Source organism: Toxotes jaculatrix, chromosome 16 (assembly GCF_017976425.1).
Source record: "Toxotes jaculatrix isolate fToxJac2 chromosome 16, fToxJac2.pri, whole genome shotgun sequence".
Classification (NCBI taxonomy): Eukaryota; Metazoa; Chordata; class Actinopteri; family Toxotidae; genus Toxotes; species Toxotes jaculatrix.
The window spans coordinates 5,860,967-5,885,756 of NC_054409.1; the positions used below are offsets into that span (position 1 = coordinate 5,860,967).

General features: G+C 42.1%; 1 protein-coding gene across 2 annotated transcripts; it reads left to right on the top strand.

Moving 5' to 3' along the window:
- Nucleotides 1–597: 597 nt before the first annotated feature.
- On the top strand, nt 598–24,206 carry mbd2 (methyl-CpG binding domain protein 2). 2 transcript variants are annotated; one of them, XM_041058630.1, is made up of 7 exons: nt 600–1,114; nt 4,999–5,158; nt 8,597–8,737; nt 10,565–10,655; nt 10,732–10,909; nt 16,800–16,927; nt 23,437–24,206. In XM_041058630.1, the coding sequence occupies exons 1-6, from the start codon at nt 1,002–1,004 to the stop codon at nt 16,915–16,917; spliced, it is 801 nt and encodes a 266-aa protein (XP_040914564.1). In that variant the 5' UTR covers nt 600–1,001; the 3' UTR covers nt 16,918–16,927; nt 23,437–24,206. The 2 variants fall into 2 exon arrangements, with proteins under 2 accessions (XP_040914565.1, XP_040914564.1); XM_041058631.1 differs by lacking the exon at nt 8,597–8,737 and having other exon boundaries at nt 598–1,114.
- The last annotated feature ends 584 nt before the right edge of the window (nt 24,207–24,790 follow it).

A 24,790-nucleotide genomic window follows, 5' to 3' on the forward strand; every position in this document is an offset into this window, starting at 1 on the left:
TATGCAGGTAGGCGGTTTGTTTATTTATTTATTTTAAAGTACATGATTGGCTTACTTTTTCAGCATTGGTTAATCGATAGAACATCTTGGCTTAAATCAGTTTCTTTTTTATTATTTCAAATGTTATATTTCAGTATTTATACTTGGCCTATTTTATATAAATAGCCCATTTAGTGTGCAGTTGAGACATACAGGTCCCAAGTGCTTATCTTGTTATCAAGCATATAACTAAAAATTATAATAATAATAATTAATAATAATTATTATTATTATTAATAATAATAAACAAAGATCTTCCTTGTCAACAATGAAATTCATCTCTCTCTCTCTCTCTGACCAAAGCGTATCTGCTGTCTTTTCAATGCTTCTGACATGGGACAGGTTGATTTTTTTAATTTTTTTTTTTTTTAAATAGCCTCGTCAGCTCTCGGCTTCCGTACTTTGGACTTATAGGATCAGTTTTTCTTAGATCACGACTGAGTGATACATCTTCGATAATAAACGATCTCTAAGAGGGCGCGAGTGTGTGTGCGTGCGTGCGTGCGTGAGTGTGTGTGTGTGCGTCTGTGCGTCTCTGTGTGTGATATCTCAGACGTCACAGCCTGCCGTTGGACGAGTTCAGTTCAGTTCAGATCAGATCAGATCAGATGAGCCGTTGGTTCTCCGCGGAGGAAAAGTAAACTAAATCCGGTCGTGGGGGCAGTTTTAACCCGCGACATCCCAGCTCACCGTCCGAACCGGGGACGCCTTTTGTTTTTTGTTTTTTTGTTGTTGTTTTTTTTATTTAACCCGTAACAACTGCTGCAACTACAGCAGAAAGAGCCGGGGCGGAGGGAGGGAGGGAGAGCCGCTGGTAACGTAACATCCGTGACGTCGGTGCGCCCGGGCTGCTGCTCCGCTGGGTTTACCGCCACGCCGTTCGTCAGGAGGGTCCTCCTCGGTGTTTACTGAGCGATCGATCGATCCGATCGTAGCCTAATCGCGGGATCGATACGTGTGTGATGATGGAGAGGAAGAGGACGGACTGTCCCGCTCTGCCGCCCGGCTGGAAGAAAGAAGAAGTGATCAGGAAGTCCGGACTGAGCGCTGGGAAGAGCGATGTCTACTACTACAGGTACTCCGTCACACTCATCGATCAGTCAGTGATCAGTCCGCCTCACACAGTAAACCGGTGATTGATCGATCAGCCTGTGGTTATTGATCTTGCATCTAATCGACATCCTCAGTGATCACCTGTGCTGTTTCAGAGTTGATCACAAAGTGTTAAAGTGACTCAGTTGTGGTCAGAGAAGTTTCAGTGTAGCGTCAGTTCAGTGCTGACTCTGTGGGGTCAGCGTGGAATCACAGTTAAACATTAGGATAATCCTGTGATTTTAATAACAACCTACAATATTTCAATGATATCCCAGTGGGGGTTCACACACAGTGGGTTATCGACACTGACAATATAAAACTCCTTTAATTCAGGGCCATAGCCTGATTTTATTTATTTATTGATTTACTGGCTTAAATGTGAAGATCAGATCAAAAAGTGACGTGTGCAGTAGTGTATCAAAGTGCCAATGGCTGATCAAGTGTCATATGCCACTCATAGATGGTGCGTTGCTCGTGTCCACTGGCAGATCTTTTTTTTTTCTTGGCATGTACTAATGGTGTACCACTCTGGTTTTAAGTTGGTTGTTTTGTTTTTTTTTTTTAATAAGGGTTAGGTGAAAGTGAAGGATTTAGCAGAATCATGATGCATGCACAGGGATAAGAGAGCAACAAATTTCCAAAGACAAGGTTACAAGGTCACAGAAAGACCACAACATGCAAAAAAACACTTTACTGTGAGTCCCCTTAATGTAGCACTTACAGCAAGTTTACATTTAATGAGTATTTCAACTGTCTTGCTGTATTGTCATTCATTTCTACATTATCAAGCATTATCTTGTGGTTCTCGACCTGTCGGTGCCCATAGCAGGAGTTACAGTTCATAACCAAGATATTAATAAACACCTATATCTGCTTACCACTAGATTATAGCGTATTATAAACCATGAATTAATCTTTAGATACTGCTTATAACTGTTGACCCCATTTATGAACTTTGATACAGAAATGTGTCTGAACCTCTTCATCAGTTCCTATTTGTCTATCACTTTGTAGTGTAAGCCAAACACCGGCCATTCTTTCAGACCTATTAGTAATAATTGCTGTAAAAACATTTAGAAATAGTTCTTTAATCTGTCTCATTATGAAGAATTGAACGATGGTTGAAATGACAACAAGTGGCTTGTTGATGCTGATGGACTGGAACATACAAGCATATGATAATTCCTACTGACATAAGCCCCTACCACTTATTTTCATGATTTTTCATGTAGGTCAGAGGTGGTAGCTAATAATAATTATACTGGATAACAATCTGTTTAGGCAGCAAAGCTTCTCTTTTCTGGTTGCTGCACTGGCGGGAATAGTCAGAGCTCGTGTCGTGTGTCTATAGCCTTGGACAACGTTTAACCATAACACTTAGACAGACGATCACACCTGCACTGATATTAAACTCCCTCTTTAATTACTATTAAAACAGGGCTGCAGCACTTAAGATGTGATTTAATGAAACATTGTTTAACTGATGGAATAAATGATTGCACTGATCAGATCAACAAGCTGGTTGATGGACTCCGCCACTCACAGTGAAAATGACCATAAGAGGAAGTCATTACAGAATACAGTGTACACTGAGAGGTGATTGCAAATTCATGCAAATCTTAAGGATTATAACTTTAATATAGGTGAAGTATTAACTTTAAGGAATAACTTTATATATGTTTTCCTTTTATGGTAATACCATCTCATCATTAGTGTGTTTCTTTTTCCTTGATTTTTATTCTATACACCGACTTTTCAGTTTATTAGGAACACTGATGCAGTCTAATCAAACAGTCCTGCCGTAAATCCTCCTTCATATCAGTTTCATTTTTTAATAAAATAAATGAATATTTTAAGGTTGCATTCTGAATTTTAAGCAGTCATAAATACTCCTGCATCAGTTCACCTTTTTTTTTTTTTTTTGTTTTTCAATCTGTCTCCCAGTTTTATGGAAGTGCAACAGTAAATCCCTGGAGTATTCCTTTAATCCAAATAAATAAATAAATAAGTGCAAGATTATCAGTAAACTGCAGCCTTAGTTCTGCTTTATTCTTTATGCACTTGATGCACATTACGTTTTATCCAAAGCCCTCAGCGTCTCACTGCCCTCAGACTGTCAGTGTCTCTCTGACTCAGTAACCATCACTGTGAGAGAACACAGGATATCAAACCGCAGTGTGAAGGAGTTCAGCTTCTCTCCTTAAAGCAGATCAGACTTTAGTCTAAAGTTTTTTGGCTTTCTCTTGATTCTGTATCTTCACTCATCACAGCTGTGTTAGATGGCAGAGGAAATGTTGTCAGTCCCTCCTGGTGCAGGTCTGCGGCGAGGCTGTGACGCTGCAGAGCCGCCGGCTGTTTTCAGAGGCTGCGCTCGCTTCCTGTTGATCAGCGGTGGAGGCTCGGGCTCTACCAGATTAACAGCTCAGAGTCAGAAACATCCTGTCCTTGACGAATCCTGGACCTTTAACATGAAGGAGATCAGCCGTTCGGAGCTGAGATGTTGCCTTACTTTCAGTTTGTTTTGCAACGTGACTCATCACTTCCAGTAAGGAAACCAGTCAGCAGGCCGACTTACTGGAACAGCAACAACACCCCGCTGAGGCGTCTGCTGGCTACATTTTCACAGACTCATGCTGTTTATCAAGAACTTTGTTCAAAGCCACACAATTCACACTCACACAGCATCTCAGATATTTTCAGGAATAGCATAAAACTGGGAAAATAAAACAGTATTCGTGATATGGTCAGAAATGTGCACACACACACAGAGCCTGTGATCTTTGATTTGTTGCTGCTGACCTACATGTGAAACACAGCTGAGTGACTGTGTCTCCTCTTGTACTTCTATCTTTGTGAGGACCAATTAAACTTTTTAGACCCTCAGAGACACTGAGGACATTTTGCTCGGTGCTTCTCGCCCCTCAAAACGGTTGTTTGACGGTTTCAGGGTTTGCGGCAGAATCAGACTTAGGTTGCGGTTAGAGGCTTGGTGGTGAAAGAGTATAGGAGTATAAATGTATGTGTGCGTTAGTGCAGAGCATTGAATGAGGAAGTGTCAGATGTGATGTCATAGCTGACTGACTTTCCCAGAGAACAGAGGACGCCAGGCTTTATCTCACGTGGGACGAGTAACTTCCTGTTGCCTGGCAACTGTTCGGAGCTAAGGAACAGTCCACTCATTTGGCAGCAACAAGTGTTCAGCTTTACCACAGTTGTGAGCCTCGCTCACGTCCACCACCGCTGGTTGATGCTCAGTGCATGCTGGGAAACTTGTTTGTTGACTTGACACAAGTCAACTTGTTAAAGTGGGTGTGGCAGCCACTGTACTTGGCACTTGGACTGTACTTTACTAAATGTGAACATGAGTACAGACAAGAGCGCTGCTTATTTCCACGGTACCGCCATCAGACAAGTGGAAACGGCAGCTGTAAAGTGTTGAAAATGAGTGTGATTATTGGACTGGACGAAGAGTTTATACAACCTTGTATGACAGAGTTAAACATTAACGCTGATGATGCAAATATTTGAAGATGAAAAGGAGAGTTTAGTTGTTTTACTGAATGGCGGACAGATGTCGGGCCGCCATGTTAGTTCCTTCGGTCTGGCTTCTGTTTCATCAGCACCACTGGATTCTCGTTATGTAGTTTACTGATGGCTAATTATGCTCTAACCAGGAGCTCCAAACCGCTTTCAACTGTGTGAAACATGAATTCCTGAAATCACCACTGATAATATTACAACTCTGTCTGACAATAAAAAAATATGCAAATTTTTTTTAATGATATCCAAAATTACCTTATTTATAGCATTAATCACATTGTTTTATGTTGGAGTTTCTTCTCATTCCTTCCTTCTTTCCTTCAGTCCTTCAGGGAAGAAGTTCAGGAGTAAGCCTCAGTTGTCCCGTTACCTCGGTAACACAGTGGATCTGGGATGTTTCGACTTCCGGACAGGGAAGATGATGCCTGGGAAACTGCAGAAGAACAAACAGAGGCTTCGGCACGACCCGCTCAGCATGTCCAAGGTAACACGTACGGATCACACCTGTAGGGGGGGGAGGGGCTGTTGCTGTGCAGGGGTCATGTTGTGTGTTAACAGATTATCAGATTAGCACAGCTCTCCCTGCATCAGGTTGACAGTTCAGCAGGTCAGCTGACAAACTCTCATTCACTACAAATGAAGAGAGGGATGTGTGAGTGAAGCCCTGCCAACTGCTGGCTGAATGGTCTGTGTCTGTCTGTCTGTCTTCTTCTGCTCTCATCATTTATGTGATAGTAGATACAGACGGGTGACAAATCAATTGGACAACCTGAATAAATGAGTGGAGAAGCATAATGGATGCAAATGTTTCCACACACGTTCATTGCAAGATGCGATTAAGTACTTAACATCCAGTCATGCTGTGTGGCATGTACAAAAAAAAAAAAAAAAAATTGCTGAGCAGGCCCAGGTGATTCTCATTTTTGTGTCACGATGGAAAGAGGAAAAGACCTTCAGTTGTTGGAGTGTCCATTAGTCTGATATATAAGTAAAACAAAAGAACAACTCTTCCTCAGGTGACTGAGAATGTCAGTGCAGGATGTGGTCAGACAACAACAGCAGTCCGTCGACAATCACATAAAGAGGGATATTACAGTCGGGCTGCAGAGCATGATGCTCTCATTACAGAGATGAATACGTATTTGAGCGATCAGCAGTGTAAAAACCACAGATGCTGATCTACAGAGATGTGGAAAAAATGTGAGGTGATCAGATGAGTCATCCTTCACCATATTCTACACAAGTGGGCGAGTGCATGTGTGGCATACGCTAAGAGAAAGGGTGCAGGCCTGAATGCTTCGCCCGGTGGCTCTATGACATTGTGGGGGACATTTTGCTGGCGTGATTTGTGTCCATTTGTCCTCTTAAGCTAGGCTCAGACCAGAGGAGTTTTAAAATACTAACCGATTTTGAAGTTAGGTTTCATCATGTACATAAGGAGAAACTTCACAGATGTCCTTCTCTCTAATCTCAAACACGCACACACTACTTTTTTGACTCAGACTTACCTTTTTCTCCTTGAGTTGTACCTGTCTTGTCAAGGTTTTGAGTTAGACTTGTCTCAGGCTTCTGTCTCTGTTGTCAGTTTTTTTTTCTTAACGCTCACAAACACAGGTCTTTGATCCAGACTCTTCTCTGTTTCACGGGTGTTCGACTCAGACTTGTCTCCGTCTTGTCATGGACGCCACATTAGTCTAGACTGCAGTAAAAAGTGTGTTTGTTTTGAACATTAGCCCACAGATCTCCACATTTAGAATTTTCAGCTGTGTTTTCCTGACATGGCTCAACAAACCTCACTGTGAGCACACTGGACTCATTACCATGTTCAGGAATCCATCTAATTAGATTTGAATGATCATCCAGCAGGATTTTCCACGGTCATGGTTTAAGCTATGTTAACAGACAGATCAGTGTTGCAATAATAATAATGTGCTGCAATAATGAGCTCTGCCCACACTAATCAAACTGCTGTGTGTGTGTGTGTGTGTGTGTGTGAGAGAGAGAGAGAGAGAGAGAGAGAGAGAGAGAGAGAGAGAGAGAGAGAGAGAGAGAGAGAGAGAGAGAGAGAGAGAGCACCCAGTTCTGACAAGGCAAAACGTAATTTCTGAGGTCCTGGTATGTGTTTTTGTGTAGTATGTGTTAGGTCAAGTGTGTGTGTGCTGGCATGCCTCTGCACACGTACACATATGTGTGTGTGTTGTTTTGTGTTTGTGAGCTGCAGTCTTTGTACCGAAGATAACAGCGGCACAGACTCCTCCCATGCAGCAGTGTGGAGAAAAAAAAAAAAAAACGTCTTAATGTTTTTTTCATTGAAAACACACACACACAAACTAACACTAGAGCGAGAGGAAAGATCACAAGGTCATTAAAATGTAAAAGTTCAGCCTCAGGAGAACAGGAAGGAAATCAGGACATGTATGTACCAAGCGAGTACAACATCAATCCTCACCAGCCCATACGTTTCAGAGTGACCCTCTATGAACCCGCTACACAAGGTGCGGGTTCAAAGAGCCAGAACCCTGAAACACTAACACTTTTCTACCATAACAGACAAAGAGTTGTACAGGTGCTGACCCGCCCACCAGGACCAACTTAAGGTTTGGTGTCCTGCCTAAGGACACTTTGACACATGGACAGGGGAATCCACCAGCCCTGAGGTTAATGTACAACCTGCTCTACCTCCCACCTCCTGAGCCACAGATTGAATTTATAATCAATCAAACACATCCCTCTCAATTCAACACACCCATTTGTTTTGCCGCGGCAGCCTTACTTGGTCTGCTATGGTTAGTCGCTTATGTTAGCTAAGATTAGCTAATTTCATTGATGAAGTGTGGCTGAAAGCTAGATAGTGAGCCTTGAATTGATCTAGCTGTGCTCATTGGAAACGGATGTTGCTTCAGATGTCAGATGAGAGGAACTTCCTCTTTAGGCGATGCATTTATTTCGGCATCATATTTTTGCATATACAACCCATGTTAGTTATTTGCCTATACACCGATACACAAAAAGGAGTGATGCTATTTTCTGCATTTCAAATGTTGACCATTCAAATGATCTGCAACTGTCAGGAACATTTCATGTTATCATACTTACTGCTTTGCAGCATGTCACACTTCTTCTGCTGAATGTCAGCGAAGGACTCTCAGGTTTTGGTCCTGCTTTAAAGGAATAATGCAACAATTTGGGAAATAGCCTTCATGCTGAGAGTGAGATGAGAAGGTTGGTGCACACAAAGTGCGACAGTAAATTGAGGCATAAATTATCATTTACCTCTCAGAAAGAAAGTGAATAAGTATATTTCTGAAAAAGTTGAATTACTCCTTTCACTTCTGGCACATTTCCCTAGAGGGTCTCTGAGGTGTTTGATAAATACAGGCCCAGAGCAGTAGTTGTTGAGATAAGTTGTTTTAAATACAACAACCCAACATCTTTCAGCAGGGTAGAAATAGTGTGTGTGTGTGTGTGTGTGTGTGTGTGTGTGTGTGTGTGTGTGTGTGTGTGTGTGTGCGCGCGCGTGCGTGCGTGCGTGCGTGCGTGCGTGCGTGCGTGTGTGTGTCTGTGAGAGCTGTATTGACACGGTTTGTAACTCTGCATTGTGCTGCTGCTCTTCACACATCATTACTTAGGAGTACAAACACACAAACACACATACACACACACTTCCTGTTGTTGTCTGTGAAACATCAGCTTAGAGTTAACACTCTAAGCTCAACAGACACACACACACACACACACACACACACACACACACAGGGTACACGCTTATTATCATTCCCTCTCTCAAGTTTAGGAAGGTAAAACAAACCATGAAGGAAGGAAAGAGCAAGAAAAAGAAGGAAGAAAAGAAGGGCCGAAGGGAGGGAATTAGAAAGAAGGGAAAGGAAACATGTCACCAACACTTAGTCTCTCTTTCATTCAGGGAGGAAAACCAGACCTGAACACAGCTCTGCCAATTAGACAAACGGCGTCCATCTTCAAACAGCCCGTTACCAAGGTTACGAGTCATCCCGGCAACAAGGTGAAGATAGACCTGCAGAGAGCAACCGAGCAGCCCAGACAGGTGAGAGGCTGACGCATATACACACATGCACATGCACGCACATTACTGGTGTCGCCATGGTAATGCCTGAGGACGAGGTCAGGCTGTTACACAAGAGATGGCAGATTGGAGAAAACCAGGTTGTCATGGCGACTATGGCCACTAGAGGATGCTGAGGCATCATGGGAAAAGCTGCATGACACCCGTCCCGATTTACCATGTCCTGCGCGATATTTACTGTCCACCATTTCCTTTGAGTGTCCAAATTCTGAGCGTGTAAATGTTTCCACTATAATCTGCCCACAAAAATTCCACATACTAACACACTAACACATACTCTGCTAACAGTCCCGCAATGCAATGCTCCGTATTTTATAGAAGCAAAAATGCGAGTCTACAGTCGATTATGATTGAAAAAAATAGTGCAGCAAAAAAGAAACTAGAGAGAAAGGAGGGATAAAAGTGTAGGTTAAGAAGAAAGAGAAGCGAGAAATGAAAAAAAGATGAAAGGAATTGATGTGTTTCTGTTCAGTCGCCCATGACTTGAGTTTTATTGTTCTGGTAATGTTTTATCCAGCAACAGCAAGTGAAAAGTAGATAAAGTCATTTACTCAGGAACTACTTAGTATTTCTACTCCACTACATTTCTAGATTAAAATGTTAAATACAAAACATATCAGCTGATTAAATATGATGCATTGCATACATTATACCGCCCAGCAGTACATAAAGAAGCCCTACTGTAATTCCATTAGCTACAACATTAATTTCTCTTTAGGCTAATACTACCTAATGCATCTGTAACAATGAAAGGAACAAATCTGTCTAAAGAGTCATTTTGCTTTTTACACACTGGATACTATGATACATGATGCACAATGGTCACTATTAGGTGCTTAAGCAGCTGCCCTCCTTGCCCAATGGCAAAGTCCTCCCCTGCTTTTTATCTGCCATTGTTCCATCTGTTTTTGCAACTAACAAAGAAACGAACAGCAGCCCAGTTCACCGAGGGCGACACGTATAAAATACAGAGCGAGAGTGAATATAAGTACAAATGCCCCACTGTCGCACTTAAACACTGTGAAGTTTGAACAGGGAAGCTATCGTAGCCTTTGAGATTGTGTGAGATGTAGACTGTGAGAGTTTCATGTTTAAAATTAAAGCGTGAGAACCTCCATGTTTAAAATTTTTAAAAGCTGGTAAGAGGACCACTGAGTTGAGATTATTCTGTCCCACGCTGTGCTTTTTCAATTTGAACAGATCATGGCAGATTGAACGTTTAATCCTCTCCCACGTTCAAACAGTAGGTTGAATTTCTCCTTACTGTGTCTTGCACAACCTGCTTTGGCAAAACTATATTTGAATGTCATGTCTGTAAAGTAAATTTTAATTAGAGAGTGTGAGAGAGAGAGAGAAAGAGAGAGAGAGAGAGAGAGAGAGAGAGAGAGAGAGAGAGAGAGAGAGAGAGAGAGAGAGAGAGAGAGAGAGAGAGAGAGAGCGACATTGCATGTTCTCATCCACCCTGCCAGTCAGGTGTGTGAGTGTGTGAGAGAGGGTCTCATAATGGCTGCAGAGCTGACACACTCTGACTCCTCTCTGCTGACCTCTCTGATTTGTGGACCAGACGACACAGACAGAAAGTGGACTGTAAGTTAGTCTGGCAGGCTGCGAAGACAGAGACTGAAGCTGATAAATTTTGTTTAGCTCAACTCTAAATGAAACAGAAAGCATGTGACTTCTATAAAGTGTTTTTACTTACTTACTACAGTTTTCAGGAGAGTCTCTGCGGTGAGGTGTCATTATCACTTACCAGGTGACCTCTCTCTGTCTCTGTCTGTCTCGCTGCAGCTGTTTTGGGAGAAGAGGTTGAAAGGTCTCCGGTCATCAGACATCACAGAGGAAGTCCTGAGGACCATGGACCTGCCCAAAGGACTGCAGAGTAAGTCTCCAGCATGAGCCCGAATGCACACCATGTTCCAGACCTGACCTCTGACCTCAGGCCTCTCTGTCTGCAGGTGTTGGGCCAGACTCCAGCGATGACACTCTCCTGTCGGCCATCGCCAGCGCCCTGCACATGAGCTCTTCTCCGATCACGGGACAGACGTCTGTGGCTGCTGAGAAGAACCCGGCCATCTGGCTGAACACGTCCCAGCCTCTCTGCAAGGCCTTCACCGTCACTGACGAACACATCCGGTGAGACACACCGTTCTTAATGTTTTACTATTCCTGCTGCTTTATTTGCACAGTGACTATTTAAACACTCAACCAAAAACCAAAAAGAGAAGAAGAGATGCCAAGTCAGTCACTTGCAAATCTGTCTATCTATATAGATAGATTGATATGCAAGTGACTAATCAGTATATATCAGTAATTCGACTGTTTTTTATTTCTTCCTGCTTCTGTTAATAATTCTGAAAAAGTTCCCATTCATGCCAAGCTCTTGTGTAAAGAGTGACATCACCTTCTTCAGTGTCTGCACTTGTTTTTCTCAGACGTTTGCAGACTTGAAACTTTGGCAGCACTGAGGACAGCACCTGAATGAATCCTCACGCAGCCTTGAGAAACAACACAAGGTCCTTTGATTCAATCAGCTTTAACGATTTTAAACAGTTTGTTCTGTGAGAGAAGGGCATACAGAGCAGAACCTTACCTTGCCTTTTGAAGAGCAAGTACCAGCTGAATGGTTACGTAGTAGTAGTTAAGTAGTTAACAAATCCAGTGCATTGAATGCTCCCCAGCTTTGTTAGATATTGTTTTCACTGCTTAGTCAACTAGTCCATCACTGTTCAGTCACAGGCTTCGGTGGGGATGAGTAGCAGACATGTTAGCTCACAACATTAGAAGTTGAATGGTGTGTGGCAGGGCAGTGTGTTCGTGTTGTGATAGCTGAGGTTAAAAAGTTAAAAAGTGATGAGATGTGTGAGCGGAGCCACGTTGTATGTAAGAATAGTGTCATCCCACAGAAACATGTCAGACATCTGAAATGTCATTTCTTATTATTCCCACCCTCTGATGACACCCTGAAGTGAGTGATTCCAGCCCAAGACAGATTGGATGAGAGCAGTTGACTGATGCGTCCTCTGTAGTGGGAGTAATCAGCAGTGGGGAGAGAGAGGAAGATGAGAGGGTGATGGGAGATGAGACAGATGATGAGAGATGAGGAGTAATGAAGCATGAAGGAGGAGAAGGAGGAGAAGGAGGATGAAGATAAGCAGACGCCACCACAGTCACGCTGAGAAATTTATTCCAAACATGATTCAAAACATCCAGGTAGAAGCTGAGAGGAAACAGCAGCTGCTAAATCAGTGTTCGCCTACAAAGGCTCATCAGTTCACCTGCTTAAACAGACTCGTCTAACACCTGGTGCTACAGTACGAGCACATTAGCACATTAACTCCAGGTCACACTTACCTCCGTCGTCCGTTTAGCTTTTAGATCAGTTTCTTTTGTGCAGGTCATCGATTTCACATAGTGGAATGATTCACAAAAATTCACACTCATCAGGATGTCCTCAGCCTTGTCCTGATTTATGGAGACATTTAGTCTCGATTTTCAAATCAGGTTCAACTTGACGATGTTATGCTTTTAAGCAAAGTTTCATCGTTGCTTAAAGTGGTGCTTTTTTTGGTTTTCAAATTTAAAACTTCTGAGTTAAATGAGAAGGCTGGCAGTACTCCCATGAAAAGATAAGTCCAAATCAGCTGCTTTCTACTGAAGATGCAAATCTCTTAAAACAGGTCACAGATATATACTGTTATGTATTCATTCATTCATTCATTCATCTTCTATACCGCTTGATCCGTCAGGATCGCAGGGAGCTGGAGCCTATCCCAGCTACTGTTATTTATTTTTTATAAAAGGCTGAGTAACTTCCTAAAACAGCATGCAGCTGTAGTTCTTAGGAGACTGTCCCCATAGTTTGGTTGTGCAAGAAGCTTATAACAACTAAAACTTACATTTAATTGTTAAGCAACACGTGGTGGTCATGTGAGACAGCATCAGTTCTGTTCAGCCAACACCCCAAAGCAGCATGTTTATACAGCGCCCTCTAAAGGCTGTAGTTATTTATGACAGGATCAAAGGAAGGAGTCAGGTGATGCTGTTTCTTTGAACCTTGACAACTATCACTCTGTAACCTTAACCATCAAAGGTTTACTATGAAAACTGAGTGTTTATAAATGAGTGTTTATAGTTGTTATCATAATGATGAACGTCCTGTAACCATGATTTTTTTCCTAAACCTAACCAAGAAGGTAAATCGTTAACCCAACCAAACCTTTACAATAGCACTGTCACATTGTAAACAGGTTATTTATTTATTTTTTCTATATCCTGTGTCTCGTATCAGAGGGTAGGGACCACTGAGGAACTATTTTCAGTATCAAAAAACTGTCATCAGTAGCAACAATGCAGCGTAATGCGGCACTGATGGCAGGAACAAAAAAATATTCAGTACTTATTATATAAGTATATAATAATCAAGGCACACTAATGATCTCATATGCTGTTACAGAATAGAATTTTTCTTTTTGCGCTCAGACAATACAGCATTTGAGGTTTTAGATTTGGCTTCTGAACAGCAACGTTTTGATCAACACATTTACATCATCCTTTTCAAAGCATCAGCATTGTCATGTCAGCAGTAAAATTGTCAGATGACTTACCAACAGGAGTCTTCTCCACTGCGTCATCACATGACATTCATGGAACTAATTTTATGTAGTGACCATAAAAACCAGCAGTCTGACTGTCAAATTTTATTCTTCCATTTTTCAAATTTTATTTGTATTGACAACCACGGGATTTTCAGAACTACAAGTACTACACATATTTCTTGTTTTAGTCGTAGTAAACTTTTTAAGTTTCATTAATAGCTCTGTGATTGGCTGGCGACCTGTCTAAGGTCAGCTGGAATTGGCTGGAGGTTTCCTGTGACCCTCATAAAGGATAAGTGGTGTAACTAATGGATGGGTGGATGGCTGTTACATTATTGCTTGTCGTGGTACTTTTTTTTTTAATTTGCAACTACTGATTTAAAATTGCCAGAGTGTTCCACAATTTGAGTTGATGTTGTTCATCTGATAACACAAAGTTCAGCTGATCATCGTCTGCTGTGTCTGTGTTTCCTCTCTCCGATCCAGTCCTGTGATCAGAGACCCTCTAAAACACACAGACAGTTACTGCAACCACACAGCAGGGGGCACTGTGGACACACACACTGACTGACTGACTGACTGTGTGTGTGTTGGGTACATCTTTGGGACCTTTTCCGGTGTAAATACCAGTCTTGTTGGGACCAGTAGTCCTCATGGGGACCGAAGCCTGGTCTTAATGAGGCGAAACGTCATTTCTGATCTCCACACTGAGTGGAAGTTAATGCAATGTCCTAACAAGGATGGCTGCGAAAACTTGTGTGTGTTGATATTGTTGTTGTTGGTGTGTGTGTGTGTGTGTGAGAGAGAGAGAGTGTGTGTGTGTCCAGTGGAAACCCGAGCAGAGAACAGCTGGCTGAAGCTATTACAGCAGAATCACTGGAATATATCACTACATCCTTCACTTCCTCCTCTCTTCTCCTTTGCTTCCTTTTCTATTTCCGTCCCTCCTTTTCATGTTCTTTCCATTTTCTCCTCTCCCATTATTTCTTCCCTCCTTCTTTACCATTTTGCTTATTTTCATTCACTCCTTTCCTTCCTTCTTCCCATCCTCCTCAATTTCCTTTATCATTTCCTTATCTCCTTATTTATTTTGTCCTTCCTCTGTCCTTTCGCTTTTCAACTGTTCCTTTTCGCCTTCCTTCCCATTATTTCCTTTCCTCCCTCCTCACGTTTGTCTTCCAGTCATTCCTTTCATTCTTTCCTTTCTTCCATCCCCCTTTCCTTTTGTGTAATATTTCTTTCTTTCTTCCCTTCATTGCCATCTTGCTCCATCCTTCCATTAATGCATCCTTGTCTTCCTCGCTCCTTTGTTTTTCTGTTTTTACCTTTGTTTCCTTTTTCTGTGCCCCCCACCCCCAGCCTCTTTTCCTCTTATATATCCTCCCTCCTTCAACCTACCTCCTCCTCCTTTTCTTATCTCTCCCCTCCATTAATTTCCAATTCTCTCCCTCTTCCCTCCTCCAGCTGAATGTGCTTGTCATCCTAAATCGCTCTCATTCCTTTCCTCTCCCTCCTCCACCTTTTCATCATCCCTCCTCCTCTTCGTCCACAGCTACATCAGACTCACACATCTCGACCCTTGTTTTTCTGGCCCCTCATCTCCTATTTTTTCAGTTTCTAACTTTATTCGTTGTTCTGTCCTTTAAAATGTTCCCGTTTATCTTTTCTTTCTTTAACCGAAGCAAATGGCATTGTAAAATATGATCATGTCTCATTGTGTCTCCGTCTCTAGTTGGTCTTTTTAAAATCCAGATTCAGTCTCAGACGATGGACGCTGATTCTGTCTCTTTTCTCTGTTTGTTTGTGTCTTTTGTTGGTTTTGACAAAAGGCATTCTTGGTGTCCGTGACAGCAAACAGGAGCAGACACACATCCTTTTGAAGAGCTAATCCTGAGGTCAACTTGCTTCTTTATTTCCTTTTTAATTTTGGTCAGTTAGAATCACAGCCAAAAGGTACTTTTGTCAGTCTGACCAACAGGCCAAAAGTGTGTGGACACCTGAGATTTCTGGCCATATTTAAGAGTTGAATGTGTCATTACAAACTCCTGTCCATTAATGTGCTGCTCTTACAGCCTCCACTCCTTTGGTTTCAGTCTGCAGGAGTTTTCTCCGGTTCAGTAACGAGAGCATTATTGAGGTCCAGCACTGATGCTGGGCAGTAAGGCCTAGGTTTTGCTCAGTGTTTGATTCAGTGTAAACTTTGGAATCTGGTTTTGATTTAATGTTTGTCTGAGTCTTTTGAGGAAAATGCATTGTAATCCATTGATTTTAGGCAACAAAAACTAAATACATGCGTTAGATTTATTTGTTCCTAGTGAACAAATATTCTTCCACAATAAAAATGTGAAAACCTTTTCTTTATGGAACTAGCTTTGATGCACGGGGGTGTTGTCATGATGAAATAGGATACGGCCCAAAGAGCCAACACTGTTGTTTAAAATATCAGTGTATGCTGCAGAATTAAGATTGCCCACTGGGCTCAAACCGGGGGAAAGCAGCTCAAGCCACAAGTGCACTGCATGTAGAAACTTCAGACTTTTACTGTTACATATATATACATATATAACAATACAAGACTATGACTAAGTCTTCATTATTGATCTGTCAGATATTTAGACTTTACATCTGTACAGAGTTACTATATATATTATATATATTAGAGTTACTATATATACTATATATATATATATACTTAAAGAATTTTATTAGTAATGTTCAATTTGTAGACAACAGCTACCTGTAACATAAGAGACTACATTCTTGAGCCTCCCTGGCTGATAAAATCTGCCTTTTAACAGAATAAACCTTTGCAGTGCAACATGGGACTGATGAAATCAAAATCTCTTCAATAGAACAGAAAATGAAAAGATTCATTATGTTGTTGATCCGACATCTAAACCAATCATCATGCTTTGACATTTTGCATCTGGTGAAGAGCAACGGTGGCATTCGGCTCCAAAAACCTGCAGCCACCTTGATCTTGTGAGGTTACGTGTTTTATATGCTGTCAGAACAGGTCGGGATCAAGTCAAACGGGAATTGAAGCACTGTGCTGCGGTCACCGGTGATCTATTCTGTGCACGCCTGGTTCATTTGGAATGAGCCTGTTTTCAGCACAGCCGCTGTTCCACGATGACTGTGATGTTTGTGTGATTTATGTTTCCTGGTCAGTCTTGTTACAGTCAGAGTTGGTGTTTCAGGTGCAGGCCGGGCCTGTTGGGTTTGATAAATTATCAGTGACTGAAAAACTTTTTTAATTTAGCTTGGTGTTTACATTATGTAACTGTGTATTTACTGATTCATGACATTAAATCAAGAGTTTGGGCAAATAGTAAACCAGCGGAGTGTGGAACAGGACTTATAACAAGACGTCCTCTCCCATGTCTCTGTGTGTGTGTGTGTCTCTGTGTGTGTGTGTGTGCACGCAGGGAGCAGGAGCTGAAAGTGCACCAGGCTAGGAGGAGTCTGGAGGATGCGCTGATGGCCGATGGTTTGGCGCGGGCCGCCGAAAACACCCGAGAGCTGTCGCAGGGGAAGACGGCCTGAAGACAGACAGGTGAATTGTTTTAGTTAATACAAAAACTTTAAGTTTCTTTTCCTTCTTTGTTTGAATCCTACTCTCGTTTGTTCCTCTTAAACTGCTGTACACGCCAGACATGTTTTCCACATGAGTTGTACATTTCCCTCTACTGAGCAAGTTTAGTAACATTTCCTCACATCTACAAACTTACATTTCAAATTACAGCGTCCACAGTGCGGAAGAAATAAGTATTCAACCTGTTAAAGAGCCCTTCTCATATGTGCAGATAAGCTGCAGATAGGATTGGAGACATGATAGCTAACATTAGTCAGTTGTCATGGTAACACGACCTGCTTTCAGGCAGGTGAGATGAGGTGCACATCCGTAAAAAACAGAAGATGAGAGAAAAGCAAAAAAAAAAGATGAAAGATCTGTCAGAGAAAAGAGGGGAAATAAAAGTCACTGTGAAGAGATGATGGCGGTGGTTTAAAAAGTCTGAGGACGTCACAATGAAAACCTCCTGCACACGCAGCAGCTCCCTGTTCAGACACACTCAGTCCCTGGATATTTGGAGCTGAGCGACGTTTGTTTTTCATGTATGTGCAAGGCTGTGGTACGGAAATACATGAATGTAGTTCATTTACATATGACCTCTGACAGGAGGTTTTAGAAGTGCTGAACTTCTAAAAGCTACAGAACCACAGACCTCCCAAACTTCTGAGCTGTTGAATTACTGAGCCACTTAAGTACAGAACTACTGAACTAGTAAGACTCTTAACTAGTGAACTTTCTTTTTGTATTTATTGAGAAGCACCGTGTGATGTTTAAAGGTACTAAATGAATAAAGTTACTCACTTGATATATTACAGAACTACTAAATCACGACTGACATTATATGAATGACTCAATATCTGTGCTAGAATTTCACTGTTAGGAAAGTTAGAGATCGCAGCATTAAATGTCTTGAACGATGCAGAAGTAGAACCAATCTGCTCTGTCAGAACCCCTGTCAGTGTGTGTGTGTGCGTGTGTGTGTGTGCGTGTGCGTGTGTGTGCGTGTGCGTGTGTGTGTGTGTGCGTGTGCGTGTGTGTGTGTGGGGAGGCTTGTTGTGAATGCTGATGGGATTCTCCGCGTCTGATTGAAACTCAGCCATGCAGCAGACTAACAGACTGTGTGTATATGTCTGTGTGTGTGTGTGTGTCTGTGTGTGTGTGTGATTGATGGGCTGTGGGCTTGTTGTGTGTGTTCATGGTTAATGTGATATGCGTGTGTGCGTGTGCAATGTATTACAGTTTGTTTGGTTATTGGTTACATTTCACTCTGCAGAGCCCGTAAACAAAACCAGATTAAAAAACATTTACTTTCAGAAGTTCACACATCCATCCATCATCCTTTTATTTCCCTTCTGCTTATTCAGGTCAGGGTCGCCGTGGAAACACGGTAGCACTGTAGACTAGACTGCTTTCAGCGTGTAGAGTTTGAGATCTGAGAATTTTTTTTCTTTCCCACGGAAAGTAAAGTGTCTCATCTGATGACTGCAGACTAGATCAGTTTAATTTAAATCTGACTCCAGTTCAAATGAAGTCCAGCTTTTGCTGTAAGATCATTTAAAGGAGTGCAGTTTGTCCTGAGGGTGACACTAAAGAAAAGGTCAGGGGACCATTACACACGTTTTTACATGTACATTCATGTTTGGCAATTTGCTTTGAGAGTTGACAGTGTAGAGACCTGTAAAACTGTGTCCATCTTATCCAGGATTGGCTTCATTTTTTGAGTCGCTAATTTTCATGGCTGCGACTTCATGCTTATCTGGCATCATATATGTAGGTAAAGTCCAACTTATGCTAAAAAAAAAAAAAAATGTTAATGTTATTGAATGTTGAACAGGATTCAACTCAGCTGTAATTTTTGTGGCCGTAGTTTGCAGTGGTGTAAACTCAGATGCCCCTCGTATAATCTACAAAAGCTGTCAGGCGTTCAGCATAATGGCCAATCCTGGCTGGCCATTGCTGTCTTTAGGCTCCACCTCTCTAGAGGCAGAAAGACGTAACCTGGTGATTTTAATCACCGCATGATCTTCACCCTTGCGCCACCCTTAGGACAAAACCTTACATGTTCAGCTCCAAGACCGTTAAGTCTCTAAGAATAGCTAACTCCTCAGCTTGTTGGTTTGTTCTGTCCAACACTCTCAATACATTTCCTTTGTTGGGGGTTGCTCTAGTGATATATGAGTGTCATGATATATCTGTTGTCAATAGAAACTGCCGTTTTGTCTGTGTGTGTATGTGTTGTCAGACGAGCGGTGTGTGTGTGTCTCTGCCGCTCTGATGTTTCTTCTAAAAGCCAACTGACAAGGAGGGGGTTTTTTAAGCACATTTGTTTTCTATGGAGGGAAAATCGTCCATTAATGCAGATTTATGCAGATTGGCTGGATGGAAGTCGTTTGGGCGAAAAGAGCCGCTGAGAGCTGAGGAGTGATTACTAATGGGTTTTTATAGCTGGACCAGAGAGAGAGGGCAGCGGCCAGCCTGTGAGTGTGTGTGTGTGTGTGTCTGTATGTGTGTGTGTGTCTGGGGCTGTTTTCTAGCTGTTAAAACAACCATTTTAAATCTTTGCAGAAATCTCAGACTGTTGAGGTTTGTTTCCTCCTGCTGTGAGTCTTGTTGCCGCTTCCTGTTAATTTATTTATGTTGGTTTTATGGCTGAGTTGGTTTCCTCTTCGGCTCTCTCTTTCTCCTCAGTGACTCTTTATTGTGTGCTCTTGGAGACATGGAACAGTAGGTGTCAGCAAATCCCTGATGCTGCCTCCACACCGCAGAAATAAAACAGGAAGGAAGGAGTGAAAACAGGTCCCAAACCATTATTTTGTTGGAAACAGTTTTCATCAGCATTAACACTGATGAAAACTGTGCATTTTCGGCAATTTAGATTCTTATCTCATCACATAATACGATCAGAGAAACGTCTGACTGGTACCAAATTAATTCCGCAGCAGGAAAAAACCCTAAACCCTAAACACACAACCCAGAGTCATAAAGTACTATCTTCAGATACAAGAAGAACAAGGAGCCCTGTAACAAGTGGTCTGGCCCCCACAGAGCCCTGATCACAGCATCATGGAGTCGGTGTGGGAGAGACAGAGACAGATTTATGCGTCTGCACAGAAACTTTAACTCAAAAAGTTTTTTTTGAGTCTCTCAACATGTAATTTCAAAGATAATTTATCATTCAACCACAGACAGAGGTATTTTTAGGATGTCACTTGTTCAGTTTTGAGCCATCCAAGGTGGTTAAGCCTGGAAAACCAGAAGCCTATCAGCCTTTTGTGAAGTCCACGAATTTGTTTTTCTTTTGCATTTAATAACACCGTCACATACATCAGTAATGGGTTTGCCATATCGTGCTCCCTGTTACATTCTGTGTCTGAATACGAGAGCAAAAGGAAAAATAAAAGTGTCCTATAGCCCCCACCTTCCTCCACCGCTCTTCTGTTTTCATAAGCTTACGTCATGCACAGAGGTGGCACTGATATCCATGCTCTCTATCTTCTAGGACAATGAGGAAGTGGATTTCACTAAATGTTGGACTGTTGCTTTAACTGTGCAGACTGCCGTTTATATCTGATCGAGACTAAAGATTCACACTGCTGACTGAGAAAAGACTGTGACCACTTGATAGGGGCACACAAGCACACTAGCCTGTGTGTGTGTGTGTGTGTGTGTGTGTGTGTGAGATTATTAGCTGTGTATCTTGTAATTTCCAGAGAAACTGATTCAGACTCCTGCAGCATTTTTTCAGCTGCTGGTAATTAGTGGATGTAGAGACACAGAGAATTATCTGCTTCAAAGTCATTCACATGGCTGATAACTGCTGTGTGTGTGTGTGTGTGTGTGTGTGTGTGTGTGTGTGTGTGTGTGTGTGTGAGTGTGTGTGCGTGTGTGTGTGTGTGTGTGTGTGCTGTCAGTCAGCTGAATTGGCTCGATTAGGCAGCAGATTATCGGGATTTTCTAATTATTAGGGAGTAATTAAGACTGAGCCCATGATTATCACATTGAAACATGAAAATAGTGAAACACTGAAGGAAGAAAACATTCAGATACAGATATATTAACACAACGCAACAATAAAACAATAAAACACAAAAAACTGGGGAAGTTCATCATGAAGTCTTTCAGGATTTAGCAACAACTGCCAACACCTGCGCTGCGAGATCTAAATACGTCAACCTCTTCCTCTCGGAAGCAACGGTTCTTCTAACTCCTGCTTCATGGGACATTTAGCTCAGTGGGGGGAGGATGGTCTTGGCTGAGCTATCCTCAGTGAAACTCAGTGAAACACAAGCGCCACACTTGGCGTGGCGCTTGTGTTGCCCCCACCTTCTCTGATGAATTGGATGTGATGACTCGCTGGTGGAAGGTGACCTTTGCTGTCTGGGCCCCCTTCCAGTACCTCAGGATCTGGTTGTGTCGCCCCCCGTAGCATCCTTGGGAGAGCACAATCTTGCTGCCTGACAAGATCTGCAGGAGGTCTGCATTTGGACTCCACTAAACCACTGCTGCAGGTTCAGCCTTGCCTGTGGGATCTTCCACAGGTCCACCATGCCTATGTTTCTACCAACAACACCTTCCCATGTTGGCCAGCCAGCCCCGCTGTCGTCATTGTTCTACAGCCTTGATCTTCTAGCGCTCATCCTCCATCCTTGTCACGTCAGACATCTCCAACTGTGTCCTCTGTTTCCTGCTGGTCTTGGACCAGATCCACGGAGCTTCACCCCAGCGAAGACCTGTCCTTCCCATCTGGACTGATCTCTTTGAGTTGCCACCGGCTGATTGTCAGATCGAATTTAGCATGGGGGCATTCCATTTGTGGCCAGTGTGGACGTTTGTACTCCTCACTGCCTGGTCAGTGGACTCCTTCAGCTCTAAGTCGATGGAACGGTTTTCTCCGGCCCATGCTGATGGATTTCAGTGGCAGCTGTAGGATGTTCTCTCCAAAGAAACCAGTTTCAGAGAGACACTGTAACAGTGTCTCTCTGAAACCAGCCACTTCCAGATGAAAGAATTGGCTTTCCCCATCCATCTTGCTTACTGTGGATAAGGGGATTTCACACAGTTTTAGCAGCCACATTATCCTGTGGTACAGTGTGATGTGGTACTTTGAACACGAAAACTGAAAGATTTGGTGGGTTCAGCTCAGATGGAACGATTCAGATGGGTGAAGGAGATACATAGCACAACGAGGGATTCAAAATGGCCTGGAAAAGGATTCAGAATTGAAATGAAATATTTTAAACAGAAACATGAAGAATTCATAGTAGTAACATGTGGGGATTTCAAATGGTATAACAAAGGATTTCATTTGAGGGGGCAGACAGGGTGGAATGGCATGATGGGAAGATTCAAAAATGGCACAGAGATGAATCCAGAATGGAACAATGAGTGGTTCAAGTAGTACGTGTTCAAATTGCATAATAAAGAGTTAAAATGGCAAAGAGGAGGGACACAAAATGGCACACTGAAGGATTAAAATGGAAAGACAGGCCTATATAATCTCAGTGATGTTTTCATCATGGCAGTGTTTCTTTTGAGTCTTGGAGTCAGTATGCGCTGTGCAGCTGAGAGGAGGACATGGTAATATTTACTATCAGTCCTGCTCTCCTGCTGCGTGGATGGTTCACTCTGGTGTTTTATGCATAACTAAAATGTTTTCTGTGCAGGCAAAAAGGCGTCTGCAGATGAGCAGGCCTAATTGTGGCCCTCCCGCTCCGTAATGCAGCAGGAGGGAGGAGGTTTAGAAGGGTTAATGGAGAAGCTAATAATTAGAATGGGGGCTCTCCACATTAATTAGACATCTTTTCTTTTTTTTGTTCAGAGACTGATGTTTATTGTTCTGCAGGAGGCAGACAAAATGCAGCGCAGAGACAGTTTGTGCTGCAGAGCATTTTTATTAAGTGGGTTTTATTACGACAAGCTTAACGAGTCCATTTGGGTTCAATGGAGAAAGGAAGGGGGGAGGCAGGAGTTTTGTTCGGAGGCCTCTGCAGGAAGCCTCACAATTACATTCACGCTGGAAAGCAAGGACCAAAGTCGGCCCTCTAAGCTCCTGCAAGCAGGGCCCGTGTCCAGAGATGATTTCCCAGTTAAAAAAAAAAAGTCAACCCTTTCTAATGTTGTCAGTGTATGAACATGTCCTCACTCACTTTCCAACATGTCTCCACTTTCCGTAAGTTTTCTCCAGTTACAAAAAAAATTATATATATATAATTTATAATAATATTTTATTTAGGTAAATCCCTTTTTTGTGCTCATGAAACACTAATAACTTTAACAAGTTTTTGTCTTTTGGCTTTTTTTCTTTTTTGTGAAAGTACAAAGTTTTTATAGCGGCAGTAGTTTTATAGTAGCCATATAGCAGAGGCAATAACAGAGCAAGCATTGGGTTGTTAAAATGTTCTCCTGTGTTCACCGTGTCAGCAAACTACAACTCTTTAGTCTAAAGTGTTACCAAACACAATAACTCTTTATCTCTCTCTGTCTCTCTCCAGAGTTCCTCTGTTCACCAGCCTCAGGTTTACATCATCTTCATCTTAATCCAGACAACAAACCAAAAACCAGACCACCCACAGACTTAAATATCACCCGCACTGATCCGTTGTCTTAGTGGGCTGATTGTTTCAACCCTCCCATTAAGGAAACCTTTTTCAGGATGACATCACACTGGACATCTGTCAGCTTCTGGAAACTAAAGTGATTTTCTAGAACAGCAACAACAACCACAGCAATGACGGCAGCAACGATTTTAAAACCACCAGCAACAAATAACTGCAGCTGCAACAGAAACTGTAACAAAGGAACAAGAGGAGCAACAGGAGCAATAAGTGGAGAATCCACCAGCTCAAAGCAACAACCGAAGCCTTTAATCTTCTCTGTGACTTATACTCTGTGCAAACTTTACAACAAGCGCTTGACTCAGTTTTCAAATACAGATATAAATTCTTCTTCTTTTTATATAATGCTGATAAAAAATAATTTAAAAAATACATAAGCAATGGCCTCATTAAACCCAAAGTCAGGTTGCAAACTGCTGGACGGCTTTTGCTAACTCTAACTACTACATTTCAATGTACTCTTTGATGAGTTTGGTTGTGGTGTCATATTGTCGTCGGTTTTAAAGAAGTCTTCAGGGGTTTTACTGAAATAATGAGAATTTACATGAATATGAAATAGAACAACTGTTTATTTAAGACAAATTTTATACCTAAAGAGAACATACGTGTACATTTCTTGGACTGGAGTAAATAAATGATTATATTCACAGTGGTTTGTTGGTGTTGTTTTTTTTTTTTTTTTTAAACCAGCTGATACATTAATGAGCTTTTTTGAATAAGAGTGAAGTGAGAGGATCGATTTTGTTCTCATGTATGTGCGTTCAGTACAGGGTTAGGCCTAGCTTAGCACAAAGACTTAGCATAAAGACTGAGAGCAGAGGGAGACAGCTAGCCTGTCTGTTTTGAATTTCAAAAATACACCTGTCTCCAGTCTTTGTGCTGAACTAGACTAACCATGTCCTGGCTCCAGCTCCGTACACATACATGAGATTAATATCAATCTCCTCATCTCACTCTTAGACCCTTTGAGAATCTAAGAGGCAGGTCGTCAGTGTATTATATAATAAAAACAAGACTTTTTCTAAATCCTTATCATTACAGATTCGTGCAGCCAATTGATTTCATTCATGTTAGGGATGGAGCTCTGGGTTTGAGCCTCAGAGTCGTGGAAAGAAAAGCCAATGGAGGGAGAAAGCACAATCATCAGTGCCATGCTATGTAGTGCAGCATACACTCTAATGATCTGGCACGACCACAGTGTGAGGAAATTTGATGCCTCAAAAATTATTAA